Here is a 15,218-nt window from a genome sequence, read left to right on the forward strand (position 1 = left end):
AGACTGAAGCGTCATGCCCGGTGCCTTTTTCTCTGAATTGCATTCAGAGTTTCTGCTCCTTTTGCCCATAGTCGCGTTCTGCAGAGCACTTTGGGCTCCTGCTTTTAATTCCGGCAGGACCGGCGGTATCACGGAAGATCCGGTGGGCGCCCAACCCACAGCTTGTCCCGCCACCTATTCACAGTTTGGCACCGGACAACAGCCGGAGGCGGAGCAAAGCCCAAACGGAAAGTACCGTCGGGACATTCCCAGTCTTCCTCCTGCCTTGCCAAAGGCCGTGCGACCCAGGCCCAGCTATGCAGCAGCGCCGGGTGCCGGCGCGGGCTGGGCAGGGCCGCCCTGGGCCGCGGCACAGCGGCAGGGATCGATCCAGGCCCGGCGGCGCGGGGAGCTCGGCACCAGCGGGGGCCGCGGCCGCGCTCCCTTGTGGCCGGACCCGGACCCGGACCCGGACCCGGACCCGCACAGCCCGGCAGGCTCGGCCCGAGCCGCCCTCGGGCGCGGAGCTGCCGGGAGAGCTCGGCCGGCGGTGCTGGATGGCGCTGCGCAGCGAGCGGCTGCCGCCGGACCCGGCCGTGCCAGGTACCGCTCCCTCCCAGCCCGGCTCCGGCCGGCAGCGCCCCGCTTTGGTTGGGCGCGGGTTTCAGCTCTTCCGCGGCGGACTTCACGCACACAAGGGTCAGGCTGCATTTACTGAACGTTTCCTTCACGCAACTTCTCCCTTTTATAACAAAGCCTTCTCTTTCGTCTTAGTCTTTTGAAGAGTGTATTAAAAAGGGGACACGGCCAGCTTCAGACGTTCAGTGTATTTACAAAGCTGCTGTTCCATCTCTTAAGGGGCAAACCCAGACATGTGTCTGTTTTTAAGCAGAGAACCACTCCCATGTTACACTGTTGGCAAAAGCAGAGGAGTCGCTGCTGAGGAGAGAGGCAGGTGAAGATTTTCCGGCACCTTTTCTGGATGGACAACGATACTATGAACAGGTTGTGCTTTCCCTCTTTTAAGTAAATATTATAAAGCAGACAATTTTCAACACCTTTTCAGTGAAAAAAGAGACACCTTAAAAAACCTACAAGAGGTGCCCTATGCCTGTTTTTATCCCATTAAAATCACCAGGTGTTCCCCCTAAATAAGCTTTTCCTACACTTTCCCCAAGCATCTAGGGAGGTCTTCCACTTCCCTCCCAGGTCTCCTTAGGACCAGATAAGTAAGCAGCAGCCTATCCTTATAGTTAGCTTCCAAGCCAGGTTGGGTTTTTGGGCAGCTGACTGACCAAATACAACACACTTTGTTTTCAGTTACAGTGATCGTGAGCCCTGCCCAATACACAGCTTTCTATCTTTGTTCCCCACCTAAGAACTGGAACTTGTTGAAACGTATTATCTTCAAGATTTCTGTCCCTGCCCACTTTGGCTAAAATTGGTCATCCAAGTCTTTGAAAGTAAATGCTCGGGGAACAGTGCAGGACTGGCTGGCAGGTGAACTTAAACCTCATCTTCCTGTGAAAATTACAACTTAGTTCAGGAAGATAGAAAAGAATGTAGTACAAACACTAAGTCAGGTATTTTCCAGTGTGACATGCATGGATTCAGTACTGTTTACAGTGCAGCAGTGGTACAGTGTAAATCAGTCTCAGGGTTTGCAGCAGGAACAGAATTAACTCGCTCAGGCTTTCTCGGCCTTGTCCTTAATGTTTTCATTAATTAATTACCTGAGACTAACTCCATGGAGCAGAATGAACAGACTCCTGCCTTTTTCTTGACAAGCTGGCTTGGATGTCCATGATAGATATTGCTGTACATCCCTAAATTTATTGTTTGAACAGGTTTTAATTTTCAGATTTTTAAATGTATGTCTGTAGTGCCTAAAAATGCATGTGCTCATAGCACTGCACTTTTAGATACTAGAAAAAAAAAAACCACTTCCTAATCACAGCCCTATGTCTCCTTCATATAGCACTAAATTCTCAGCAAAGGTGAGATTAAATGTGCCTCCTGTACTTCTTTTTCTGATATTCATGACAGCTACTTGTAAAAAGGAATTGGTTTTTTTTTTTCCAGAGTTCTTTAAAAATACAATGCCCACACAGTCATAGTGGATAAGCTTCCAAGTCAATTAATAGTTTAGACAATAGCTTGGACAGTATTAACAGGGACTGATCATTGTGAGGACATGTGACTGACTGTTGAGCTGTTACTTGGTTCTAAGCTTTTTTTTTAATCAAAACACACAGAAAATTTGAAGTAAAAATGTAGAGAAGAACACTTTAATTTCAATATTGTTTTTACTTAGTGTTTATGTGTAAAAATATTTTAGTTAGGACACCAGGCTCAGTTAACTGTTATATTGCAGTTGTTTAACTGTATTTTTAAGTGTAGTTTCTTCTTTCACTTAATGCAGAAGCAAGTACTCTCTGAGATTCATTCTTAGGAGTGAAAGTATCTCTGTTGTTGCAGGTGACACCTCCATAAGAAATGTGGGGCAGACAGCTGAGTCCATTAAAGTTTTCAGACATCTGTTTTATTAGTTTTGTGAAACCAATCCTTAGCTGAGATGTAAAAGCAGACTGTTAAACCCTCGAGGTGTAAGAACAGCTGACCTAAGTTAAAGGATGTCAGATAGATGGGGCAGGGCCTCTGAATTACCTCAAACTAAAAAGATGGTGGTTTGGGGGAGGGGAGAAAGTTTGTCAGAATGGCTTTTGTTTATCCAACTTCCTTGTGGTTGTTGACTTACTCCATCTCTGTTTTCTGCCAGTTCTATGGTTGCAATTGTTTGGGGTTTTTTCATGAGAGAAATACTCCAGGTTGGAAAATAGTAAGGGTGTACATATCATAGAGTTATTGTTTGTTTTCTCTTTCCCAGGGGTTGTATGAAGAAGCATTAAAGCAATTTGAAAAAATTAAAGATACAGATTTTCAAGCAATGTATCAGCTTGGTGTAATGTATTATGATGGACTTGGCACTAAAAAAGACCCTGTGAGTAATTTAGCTGCACACTTTTTATTTTTCTTCTAATATTAGCTGATAATTACTAAGAGCTCTTCGTAAACATGATTACTTAGTTTAAAATTAACAGCCTTTTCATTTAGAATTAGTTTCATAAAGTGCAGCTGTTTACAGAGTATCATTAAAGAGCAAAGGCTCTGGGTTGAAGAAGTTCTCAAAAATGGCTATAATAAAATAGGTGTATCTGAAAAATACATTAATTTTTATTTAAAAATTAAATTCCAAGGGCTTGGTTGGACTTCATGTAGAAGCTATGTTTAAAAATTGCTTTAAATTTTTTACTTTTTAATGAGCAATTAATGTAGATGAAAATAAAGTGAGTGAAAATGGAAATCAAACAATTATATTTCAAAGCGTAAGATCTCTGGCACAAAGATTTTTTAAGGTACTTTCTATTCTTTTAGCATGGATACCAGAGATTATTATTCTTCTGCCAATTGTTGACAGTAATATTTTTAAATTTGACAAAGGAGGTAATAATATTTTAAAATTAGACACATGAAAAATTCCATTTGCAAGAATTTTAAGAACTCAAACTGAAGAATTATATTACAAAAAAGGAAGGCAAAGGAATGATTTGCTACAATAAGAAGAGTTAATTTGTTGGTGAAGATGATCTTAAAAAGTGGCATGAGGAAAGAATACAAGCATTAGGAATAAAAGGGTAGATTATAAGACAAAAGGCCAAAAAAATGAACTGAAGAGTATATTAACTAATGAGACTCCTGTCTGGTGCTTGCAGCATTGCCAGCAGAACTGAAAATATGGGGTTTAGAGGTGGTTCATTTTTTCTGTATGCCTGCATAATTACCACATTTGTTTACTTGCAAATAAACATTTTAGTGAAGTTTCTTTCTTTCTTGTATATTACAATATGAATGCTGAACAAAAGAAAAACCTTTTATAAAGGACTGTTTCTAGTGTATTTAAACAGGGTGTCCATGCTAAATCCTAACAGTGTAAATCTTATTTCTAAAGTACTTCTGAGGCCCAGTTGCTCATATGCAATGTTCTCCATCTGCTTATTTAATATGATTAGGTTTTGTCCTTTATGAATCTAAGGTATTTTAAATGCAGGGACTTGAAAGTGTACTTTGCCTTCTTGTTGAGGTTGTTTTATGATTTCAGATACATTATGCAATATTAAAAAGTTATCAGAATTCTGAAATTGAAAATGTTACAAGTGTAGGATGTGACATTCATTTATGTAAGCAAAATAATATTTTTGAGAAAATTTTTAACAGTGAAGAAGAGTAATATATTATCTGATGAACATTTATGAGGAAATGTTTCATACTAAAAATATGGTGGGATCAAAAATTTAGGGGCTGTCTAGTAACCAGAGATCAGTTCTGCTTTGGTATGACACTGTTTTCCAGGCTGTCCTGCCAGTCTGTCCAGCCTTTCTTCCAAGAGAAAAAAATTGCCTGTCTTGCAGAAGTTACTGCATTCTCAGGTTATATATTTCATCCTCTTCATGGTCTGAACATAATAACTTAAATGGCTCAATTTTAGGAAAAGGGAGTGGAATACATGAATAAAATACTCAGCTCTGATTCCCCAGAAGCAAGTCACTTGAAGTTTGCAGCTGCATACAATCTTGGCAGGGCATATTATGAAGGATGTGGTGTTAAACATTCAACCGCAGAGGCTGAAAGGTAAGGGCGGTCAGTGATTTTCCTGAAAAATTTTAAGATTGTGTGTTACTTAAACTTTGTTGTCCCCATTTTCTTAGGTTATGGCTTACTGCTGCAGACCATGGAAATCCAAAAGCAAGTGTAAAGGCCCAGAGTACTTTAGGAATGCTTTATTCTATGCCAATTCTAAAAGATCTGAAGAAGGTAAAGCCCACGTGTACCTTTTGAAATAAAAATGAAGCACGATTAATTTTTAATTTAACAGAAATTTTACAGTGGTATATTTGACTCTGAAAGTTGTATTTTGAGTAGTTAGACATTATCATCCGTTTAAGCCTATGTGAACAGATGGCCAGAATCCCTCATTTTGACTCACTTGACACTGCTAGCCAAGATTTTTTTTTTTAAGTGAGAGTATCAGAAAGAATGACAGACAGAAGTTTTGTCAGCTTTGGTAACCTTCAGAAATCAAGCAGGTAACACTGATTGACAGCTCTGACATTAAATGAAGCAGGTTTAAAAGCCTTACAAGGATTCTTCTTTCTTTTATGTATAAACACTTCTTACAGGATGGTTGGTGTAAAAGCTTTTATGGAAACAGTATACAAGAAAATCAGCTAAGTAAATATGTACTCCAGCTTTGTGCCTCTTGTTTAGGCCTTTTTCTGGCATTCAAAAGCATGTGACAATGGAAATCTGGAATCACAGGGAGCACTTGGCATTATGTATCTCTATGGACAAGGTATACGTCGCAACACTAAAGCTGCTTTGGAGCATTTGAGAAAAGCAACACAGCTTGGAAACATCTATGCTCAAGGCCATCTTGTGGAATATTACTACACTAGAAAATTTTACTCAAAGGCTGCTGCACTAGCCAGAAGGTAATTTTTATTTTTCATTAGGGTTCTTCATGCAAGACCACATAAAACAGATATAAATGATTAATAAGATAATGATCTTGTCTTTCGAACCCAAGAAATGCTTGAGATAATGAATTGCAAAATTCATCTTTAACAACAGAATAGCTAGTGACAAAATTAATATTATAAGGTTCTCAGTTACTCAGTATGATTGAACTTCTGGTCCTATTAAGGAAAACAGCCTTGAACTAGAATCCAAAGCAGATGTCCATATGCAATCCTGCCTTCCTTGTCCACTATCTCCTCTAGGCTCCTGCCTTCACCATTCCCTTTAGTCCCCATGGTATCACAGTATCAAAGAACCCCCAGGTTGGAAGGGATCTCAGTGATCATGTGGTCCAACCTCTCTTGGCAAAAGCACAGTCTAGACATGATGACCCAGCACCCTGTCCAGCTGAATCTTAAAAGTGTACAAGGCCAGTGAATCCACCACTTCCCTTTACCTGCTTTTCCACCTTTGGTATGCTTCTCTCTTGGTTTTGAGTGGGCTCAGAAACTTGCAGTTAAGCCAAGAGTGTCTCTTGCTCCACCTACTTTCCTTGTCTTTAAAGGTGATGAACAAACAGTTCATTGTGCTTCCAGGAGAGCATTCTTGAAGAATTCCCAGCACTCACTAGCTCCTTTATTCTCTGTGGAAGCTTCCTATGGAGACCCTCCCAACTGTGCTGTGAGCTGAAGTTTTACTATTCTGAAATCTAAAACCTTTGTCCTAGTACTAACACTCAGAGTGCTCAGCAGGATCCCAGATCCTCAATATTGTGATCACTGCACCCAAGGCTGTCACTCACTGAGGAACTACAAAGCAGGTTTTCTTGGTTTGCAAGTAGCAAGTCAAGCAGTGCCTCATTCCTGATTGGCACATCTGACATTTGGTTGAGGCAGTAGTACTCTACTGCTCCATTCCAGGAACTTCATGGATGTCCTGGGACTTGCTGTATTGTTCTTGCATCTAATGCCTGGGTAGTTCAAGTCACCCATAAGATCCAGATTCTGTTTCCCGAAACTTACTTAAGTGACCCATATATTGTCTCATTGGAGGTCACTAACAGATGCTTAGTGTAAGATCTCTCTTGAGAAATGATCCCTCTGATCCTGGCCTAGAGGCATTCATTTAGACTTCCAAAATTACCATAGTTAATTGCCATTAACTTCTACACGTTCAAGGTTCTCCTTAACTCAGCACATCACTCTTCCTCTTTTTCTGCCTTTACAAAACAGCCTCTCCATCCATCACGATCCTCCTGTAATGAGAGTTGTTCCACCATGTGTCAGTTATTCCTATGATTGTGTGACTTTGAGTGGGTGCAGAGCTCCAGTTCCTCCTGTTTGGTCCCCAGGCTGTGTGCATTGTACACATACACTTGGGGTGGTTGTCTTCTGGTCCTCATCCTGGGAAGCAGCTAAGGAACATTTGTTGCTGCTCTGGTTGGCCTGGCTTATTCTCCAGTTGGTTGCAATGGCACAAGTGCAACCACTTTGGGTCTAGCGTGCCCTCAAATCCTCCCGTTTAAAGCTCCCCTCAGCAGGTTGGCCAGCCTGCTGCCAAAGATTCCTTTGCCTCTTCTAGACAGGTGGATCCTATCCCTCCTTAACAGGCTATAGTCATCAAAGAATGTCCCATCATCATAAAAGCCAAGACAGTTGTGACCAGCACCAGCCACAAAGCCAGAAGTTGATTTGTACTATATGTGTGGTTTTGGTTGCATGCCTTCCTCCCACTGGTAGAAGGGAACTGGAAGGAAAGGTAACTTGGCACCAGTACTTGCCTGCACCCCAGGGCTTTGTAGTCTCTGATTTGGTGGTATCATTCATGCCCACATGAAAGAGTCGCAAAGGATTTGTGTGTGCTCTGGACAAGTTGTGGCACCCTCTCAGCAACATCTCAGACCTCAGCTCCTGGACAGCCACACACCCCTCCTGAGTCCCCCTCAGGCTGCGAGATGGTGCCTCAGTGCCCCTTCACATAAAGTTACTCACTCTTGAGTGCTTACTTCTTTTTGTGGTTTGTGCTGCTGGTAGAGTTTCTCCTTGCAGACCTTGCTCCTGGGTGTCTACAGTGATTAAAGCTTCATGTATGCTTTAGGTTGTAGTGCTGGAGGGTGGGGAGGAAAGCAGTCCTGCTTTTGCATGTCACTGGGCTCCAAGGTGCCTAATTTTCTGTGGTGTCCACCACAGGAGTATGATTTTGAAACCACTTATCTATTTCCATCTTCATCTCAGCACCTCTAATACTGCAAACAGTCTTCCACTCTCCACCTCCTCCATCTTAATGTCATTTCTACTCACTGTCTCCCACCCCATAACTCCCTTGCTCTGCAGTTTGGTCCAGTTCCTGTGTCTTTTACAGGAAATGCAAGCATTGACACAGCTAAAATTATGTGTAAAGAAGCATATAATTACTGTTTGGTATCTAGAAAGGATATGGGGCTTGGGGGTATCTGTTTTAAGGCAACAGAAAGAAATCAATTCTCACATAGGTATAGCATTTTCTAATATTATAGTGATGATACTAGATAATTATAGCTTGATAGTTAAAACAACATTGACTTTGTCCCTCTGATTCTTAAAATAGTTCTTAAAAAACATGCTGAAATTAAGATGACAGAAAACATGCAGAAGAAAGGAAATAATTGAGCTGAGACAGTGATAAGTGGTTTTCCTAACAGAGTTTTATAACCAGGGACTCTCAAGTATGTCCAAGATTTTCAGATTACTATGATTTGCCAATATCCTTGTAAGAACTGGAAATTTTAGAATCACAGAATCAGAGAATCGTGGAATGGTTTGGGTTGGCCCTTTGAAGATCCTCTAGTTCCAGCCCCCTTGCTGTGGGCAGGGACATCTTCCACTACATGAGGTTGCTCGCTCAAATACATGAAATAAGAGCTTTGCCTTTCTTCCACATATAATTTCCATAAAATAATTTAATAGGAACAATTAGTGTAAAATATATATGTTGCCTTTTGTAGCTAGCGTAACTATAGTGAAAGTGACTTCAAAGTTGTATACTTGTTTGCTGTTTAATATCACAATATTCAAATAAGTCTAACTTAAAATCAAATACAAAATATAAAAATCCTCATAAGATGCTGAGTACTTGTAAATTTCATCTTATTTTGGATAATAATGTAAATGGAAAGGAGGCATTGTCAAAGTCATATATGGTCAACTTTAATTATTGCTTGAACTAGCATTATCTAACATAATGCTCTAAATTCCACAACAGGGCTACAAAAAATGATGACATCAACAAGCAAGCCAAGATATCTGATTGTCATCCAACATACATAGCCAAGGGGGCTGCTATGGCTGCTTTCTACTTGGCTAGATGCCTCCAGCTTGGCCGAGGCATAGAGAAAGACCAGAATGTTGCTGAGAAATACTATTCTAAAGTAAGTTGAGAAAGTCTTATAGTGTAGTTTATATCTCATGGAGTGATACCTTAGATCTGAGTCTCTAAACTTGCTATTTCATTAAGGATTCCAACACTGTTAAAAAAAAATCTTTGCAAGAAAATGTAGAGTGATAGAAGTGTACTAAAAACTACTGAAAACAGCCTTGAAAGAATTCTGTCTGCCCACTTGCTTAAGCAAGCAATATAACCAACAACAACAACAAAATAATCTATGGTAATCACCACAGCAAAGAGCTTGGTAACTTGCAGGATAAATTAGCTAAACAATTTGAATAATTTTATCCCAAATCAATTTGCTTTCTTTCATTCTCTCACAACTGAAAAATAATAACTTTTCCATATACCTTAGATTCTGTAACAATTACAACCTTTATTAATGATACTTTAATTGGCCATAACGGGTTCTCATGCTTTTTTTTATATTTACATTTTCAGTGATAGCTGAGGATCTACTGCTTTCTCTGTTCAATATACATAGGGGGGAAAAAAAATCAGTCACACTTTTTTCAAAGTTCCAAATTTGGAGTAAGATTAAGGGAAATAAGCTTGAGGAAAAATATTAATAATGGTCTCTAGAAGATTAATCTGTTGAGTAATATCAGTGATGCCTAAAGGCATCAAGGCAAGGTGATTATACCAGCTGAAGGGAATGTAGCAAGTTGGCATCTGTGCTTCAGAGAGACTCTATGGTTTCTGTGCATGTAGTGGCCATTTATTTCTGCAAGTAGAATACTTTTATGTCCATCTTGGTGCAATCTAAATGAATGGAGAGTTATGTAAATGATAAATTATCAAACAATTTTTGTGGCTCCTTACTCAGGGAAGTCACTGATAGAAAAGGCTTAGCAAAGAAGGTGATCTGAATACAGACATTTTAAATATTTTGTTCTCCCACTGTGAAAAGTGTTACAGAGGATAGGATAAGAAGGAAAATAAGCTGAGGTATTATGACCATTGTAGCCAGTATTCCTAGTTAAGTCATCAAAGAAGTCCATCAGGATTAAATTGCTGCATGGCTTTGTGGGAGTGTAATCCTTCCCACTGTCTTCTAAAGTCTGATAAAACTGCCACAACTGAAAGAAGACTACAACTTTCACTCATTATTCACTTGCTGTACATCTGAGACTGATCTAGGAATGTCACTAATGTCTTGGTATAAAGAGATAATTCCTATGGACTGGTGTCAGACATCTCTAAATCAGTAGCAGAAGAGAAGCAAGGAAGTAAGCAAGGAAGCTCCCTGAAACAGTAACTTTAAAAGAGTTGTGGGGGTGTTCAGGTTTTTTTGTACCTGGAAAATTCCCATGGTAACTGTACAATTACTTAAAATCATATTTGTTTTCATTAACTGCTCAGCTGTGGTTTTGGCCTACCATTCTTAGACCCAGTCAGTTTTGTAAGAAATGAGAAAGAGAAGATGGGCATCCCTAAGAGTCCTGAAATAGATGATGGAAGCAAATGAAACTCATCCAGTCTGTAAGCAGATTTATTTTTCCATCTGTAGTGCTGCACATGCCATGCCAACACACAGAATTAAAAAAAATAAACCCAAGACTAAGACTATAGTCAAGCATGCTAATTTTAAATACTAAATTTTTTTTATAATGTGGCATCAGAAAAAGGATTCAAAGCCAAATATGTTAACTCTTCAATATTTTAGCAAGTTGACTGTCTCAGGTAGCTTTGTTGACACTTAAAGAATTATTAATGTCATATTGATAACATAGAATTTTATTGTAGCTATAAACTAGAACTGTGATATTCTTTGTTTTCAAAGGCATGCTATCTGGATCCTGCTGTTGCTTCTCACCTTCAATTGGCAGCTAACCTTGGGACAATTTAGTGTTTCCTTTACCTGTGACTGGTATCTATTTCCTACAATAAACCATTATTAGTCTCCAGCAATTATAGACTGTTCTTACTGCTTGCTTTTCAACTTTCTAGAAAGTATTATTTAAAGCAATTCACTGATTCATTTTATCTAAAATAAAAGAGACAGTAAAAAGCTCACACTCTAACTGAGATGAAACCAAAACAGATTTTTTAAAAATTGTATTGAAGACTTCAAAGTTTATTAAGGACATTTCACTGGGACAGATGTATTCTCTTCATGTCTTACTGCTACATAGCACATAAATCAAACCAAAACCAAATAAAAATGGCTGTTTCCTTTCTGCATATATAATGTTTAAATTTTAATATTCTGAAAAGCTTGAACCCCATCTTGCCTCATTTTCACATACAGCCCACTCACAGGCCACGGCCATTTTTAAAGCTTAATTTGTTAGTGGTGCTTATACTTTCTTCCACATACGCTCTAAAGCATCTAGGTGTACTTAAGTGTCTTTATATATTTTACTTTTGGATCGCAGAGACTCAAAGTTGGAAACTGGTAGAACACCAAGCGTTACAATTCAAACCATGCCAGCTTCTAAAACTAGAAAATAGTCCTTACAGAACTGTGGGGAAAAAAGCCCCAAACATTAGTACGGAAATACTGAATATATGTCCTCAATATGAGGCCTATTTTCCTCAATCCTTCATACTGCATTCACACTGCGTCTGTTTGTATTAGAAATAGTTGGAAACCTTTTGGCTAGGAGTATGTATGTCTGAGCAATGTCCTGCTGGATCTTTTATCAAAAGATACTTTGATTAACCACTAGGAAGAATTACTGATTGCTATGGTAAGCTTGCACATTTCTAAAGGCCTGTTTACTTATGAAACTTTGTAAGTGCAGAATTTGCCTTGCTTCTTAGGACTGTGCCACGACCTGAAAACTTTTCTGAAACTGTTGGAACAGAAAGCTAGATGTTACTAAAAATTTTGATTTAAATACAGCATATACAGAGTGTATGTACCTTACAATAGAGCCAGTCATAACTGCAAGTAGTTTCTCTAAGAGCACAACTGTACCGAAGTGAGAAGACAGTAGTGAGTGTCACCTAGGGATTTTTGATGATGTTTAATTATTTATATGTGCATTAACACAATATTTACATATTTTTACATAAATTTAAAAAAAAAACAACCACTGAAGACAGTTTTCTTTCCTTGTATAAAATAAGGGAAAGATTTGAAGGTTATTTGAAATTGGGGCATTTGAATAAAACAGCCCTGAATAATATCAGGGAAGTTATCAGAATGGTTTAATTATATGTCTACTTGATCATTCATAGAAGCAATTCATAAGCACTAATCTCTGAACTAACATTTAACACAGGCATTCTGTTAGGACATACTGGTTTACAATACATAATTTTGACACAGACTTCAAAGCAATGTAGATATTTCTTATTAAACTAGTGCTGTCAAACTCATTGATCAGTTGTCGGTACAGCCTCATTATCAAGTACTGCAATCCAGTTGTGATATTTATTGCTTACAAATGCTTCAAACTACAGAAAATCTTTGGTAAAACCAAAATTGATAAAATTTTCACAATAGCTTTACATGTAGTATTGCACGACAAGGCTTTTTCAATACACAAGAAAAAAAAGGAATGCTCAGACCCTCAGTGAGGAGATTAGAACTGTACAACATTCATTAGTTTACCACTATAAGCAAAATTTCTTTCCATAAATGTTTAAAATATCTTCTGGTTTCTTTCAGCATATATGAACATCTATTTTTCAATCTATGTTTGAAACAGAGGAGTAGTCAAATAGAACAATTTAAATAAAAATTGGCAGCTATACAGCATTTTTTTGTCTACCCTACGACAGCATCAGATCTTTTCAAGTCTGTTTACTTCACAAAAAACTCAAGAGGAAAGAAAAATGCTAAAAATAATCATAGTCCTCAGCCCTCTATGGAAAAGAGGAAAATAAGTTTCATGTCTATTCTTGAACATAGACATTTCTCTAGTGGTCCAATTGTGCAGGTTCAAACCTAAGTGGCATTAAGCTGCTCTAAATGAGCTCTCAGCTCAGGACACAGTTCAGTTAGCAGCAGTTCCAGCAAAACCTGAAAAACAGAAAAGAGTTAAGATGATGCTGGTGCCAACCAAATGAGAATTTGTTCCTTTCTGTCATTTTTAGAAAATCACAGGTAACAGGATTATATTGATTATATTCATCATTCATGCAACTACTTTTCTTTCATTCAAATGTCAGCACATGCCCTACAGATAACATGGGAAATGTCTTAAGGCTGAAACGAGGCAAGCATTAAGGGCAGCAGCTTTGAGATGGGGATTTCACACCCAGTATAAACTGGTGCTGTTCTGTCAAAGGCTCCATAGCATCATAAGCAAGCACCAGGGCATGCACCTTCTCTCCAGTGCTGGGGCAGCACTGTGTGACAGGCTGCTGTCTGGAACGTGCCAGAAGAGACTGACTGACTGTGAAGGTGTTATACTTAGATCCAGGTGCATATTCCAACGAGTGCCAACAGTTGAGGAGTGGAACTTTTGGAGGGCTGCCATGTCCTAACTGTGAGCCAGTACTGGAGCTCTCTGTCTCTAAGATTCCCCAAGGTATGTTTATTTTTCTAAGCTGTATGAAGACATTAGTTTGTACCTTATGAAGTCAGGCACATTGGATGTGGTAAAGGATCTCTTTTAGACCAAAGCAATGCTGCTGTTAAACAGCCTTTTATTATTCAAGCTTAGTCAAGTGATCAAGCCTAGAACATCTGACTTTTTTTAATAACAAATCTCTGCAAAAACACACTCCCTAGGCTTTAATACTGAGTGAGTAGAGCTCAGTAACTAACAGGATTATGAAGTTGAAAAGCTACTTTTCTGGTTACTCACATAAAGTAGATGCTTATTAGCCTTCCTCTCCTGCAATGCATTGAACACTTTCACTACACCATGACGGGCATTTTGTTGTCCAACAAGATTCTGCAGAGTATCTGCAAACAAACATTACTTCAGTTTATGTTGTTTCACTCAGGCTAGGCAAAACCTCCAGCCAGAATCACAGAATCATCATTCTACTACCCAAAATCACAATCATCAAGTTTGGAAGAGACCTTCAAGATCATCTAGTTCAACCATAAAGACCCATAAAGGAGGGGAAACAAAGTCCCTGCACTTCATTGGCCCTTGGCTACAAGATACACAGTCCCTACTCAGCAACCTTTTAAAAACACAACTTGAAAAGATACCCATATTCTCAAGTTACCCAACAGATAATAGCGTGTGCATCTCAGTGACAATGTTTTAAGTGTTTTAACATGATATAACAAATGCCTTTTCAGTAGTTCACCTCACTGAGTCAAGTCTCATCTCACACATCATTAAACCATTCACTTAAATACACCTTCAGCCACAAAGACACAATTTCTACAACGTTTAAAACTAATTTAGCACTTGAATTGCCTCTCAAATCTTCACAGAGAACACTTCCCACAGGTAGGCAGTTAAGAAAATTCTAAGTCAGTTATTTACATTTTGGATTAAATTAGAGAATAAATAGTAATTCAGTGCTCCATCATTAATCTAAGGTGCATTCAGCTATGTCCTGACATATGGCTCCAAGCTCAAAAACAAACAAAAAATCAAACAAAACTGCAAACCATCTATGAAAGGCTATTTAGGTAAGTAGGTGAGTATATAACACAGGGAGTAAATGGAGGGTTGTTTACACATCAAGTGGCAAGTATTTTGCATGCATACCTACTCCTTTTTTACAGTAAAATTTGATTAAACTACCTAAGGCATGGGGTTATATGAGATACCTCAGTGAAGCCATAAAATAGCTCGCTCTCTTCAGCTGGAGCAGAGAAAAAGCATTCAAGCTATGTTTAAGTGCATTTCCAAGTGCTAAAAGTAATGATTTTGGATCTTTTTGGTTAGGTGCCTTTGGGTATCCATGATCTCTGAAGGGTCAGAAATATGTGACTGGACTTCCTGTCCTGTGAGTGGGACAGGAGGGAGCATCTCAGAATGGTGCCCCAGAAATGCGCTGGCTGAAGAGGAAGCTGCCTAGGCTTGGGAGATAAGGGTAGGCAAAGGAAGGTACGGAAAAACCCATTCCATCTAGGATCTTCTTCTGCCCGGGCTGCAGGTCACTCTAACGTTCAGTGCCCTGAGACCTCTTACCAGAAATAGACAACACACAGCACTGACAGCGTGGGTAGATCCCTCTCTCTCCAACTTTTGAAACATAACAGGAAGAAGTAATTGGGGTGGTGGCACTCTCCCTATTTGGCAAGTAGTTCCAAGTGGCAGAGCCACATATATGCTCACAGAGAACCAGCAGAGAGAGAATCAGCTGAGGTTCCTTGA

The 15,218-nt window shown here is 39.2% G+C and overlaps 2 protein-coding genes across 5 annotated transcripts in view; one reads left to right on the forward strand and one right to left on the reverse strand.

Annotated features, from left to right (window-relative positions):
* The first annotated feature begins 275 nt into the window (after positions 1 to 275).
* On the forward strand, positions 276 to 10,887 carry LRP2BP (LRP2 binding protein). 4 transcript variants are annotated; one of them, XM_032110326.1, is made up of 8 exons: positions 276 to 582; positions 869 to 984; positions 2,867 to 2,980; positions 4,526 to 4,668; positions 4,746 to 4,851; positions 5,305 to 5,528; positions 8,794 to 8,959; positions 10,760 to 10,887. In XM_032110326.1, exons 1-8 carry the CDS (start codon positions 297 to 299, stop codon positions 10,823 to 10,825), a joined length of 1,221 nt encoding a protein of 406 aa, XP_031966217.1. In that variant the 5' UTR covers positions 276 to 296; the 3' UTR covers positions 10,826 to 10,887. The 4 variants fall into 4 exon arrangements, with proteins under 4 accessions (XP_031966217.1, XP_031966219.1, XP_031966218.1 ...); XM_032110328.1 differs by having other exon boundaries at positions 5,356 to 5,528; XM_032110327.1 differs by having other exon boundaries at positions 872 to 984.
* Positions 10,888 to 11,918: 1,031 nt separating this feature from the next.
* SNX25 (sorting nexin 25) overlaps positions 11,919 to 15,218 on the reverse strand; it is an 82,441-nt gene continuing 79,141 nt past the window's right edge. Inside the window, exons 18-19 of the mRNA XM_032110321.1 lie at positions 13,740 to 13,840; positions 11,919 to 12,949 (exon numbers count right to left, since the gene is read on the reverse strand). Coding sequence (XP_031966212.1) covers positions 12,875 to 12,949; positions 13,740 to 13,840 — 176 coding nt within the window. The 3' untranslated portion in view covers positions 11,919 to 12,874. The remainder of the gene's footprint in view (positions 12,950 to 13,739; positions 13,841 to 15,218) is intronic.

This window comes from Corvus moneduloides, chromosome 5 (assembly GCF_009650955.1).
Source record: "Corvus moneduloides isolate bCorMon1 chromosome 5, bCorMon1.pri, whole genome shotgun sequence".
Taxonomy (NCBI): domain Eukaryota; kingdom Metazoa; phylum Chordata; class Aves; order Passeriformes; family Corvidae; genus Corvus; species Corvus moneduloides.

Excerpts from the sequence above, each read along its gene's own strand:
- LRP2BP (XM_032110326.1), top strand. The coding sequence starts at position 297 with ATGCAGCAGCGCCGGGTGCCGGCGCGGGCTGGGCAGGGCCGCCCTGGG. Across the intron at positions 2,981-4,525 it reads TTGGCACTAAAAAAGACCCT|GAAAAGGGAGTGGAATACAT; the intron begins GTGAGTAATTTA and ends GCTCAATTTTAG. Across the intron at positions 5,529-8,793 it reads GCTGCTGCACTAGCCAGAAG|GGCTACAAAAAATGATGACA; the intron begins GTAATTTTTATT and ends ATTCCACAACAG.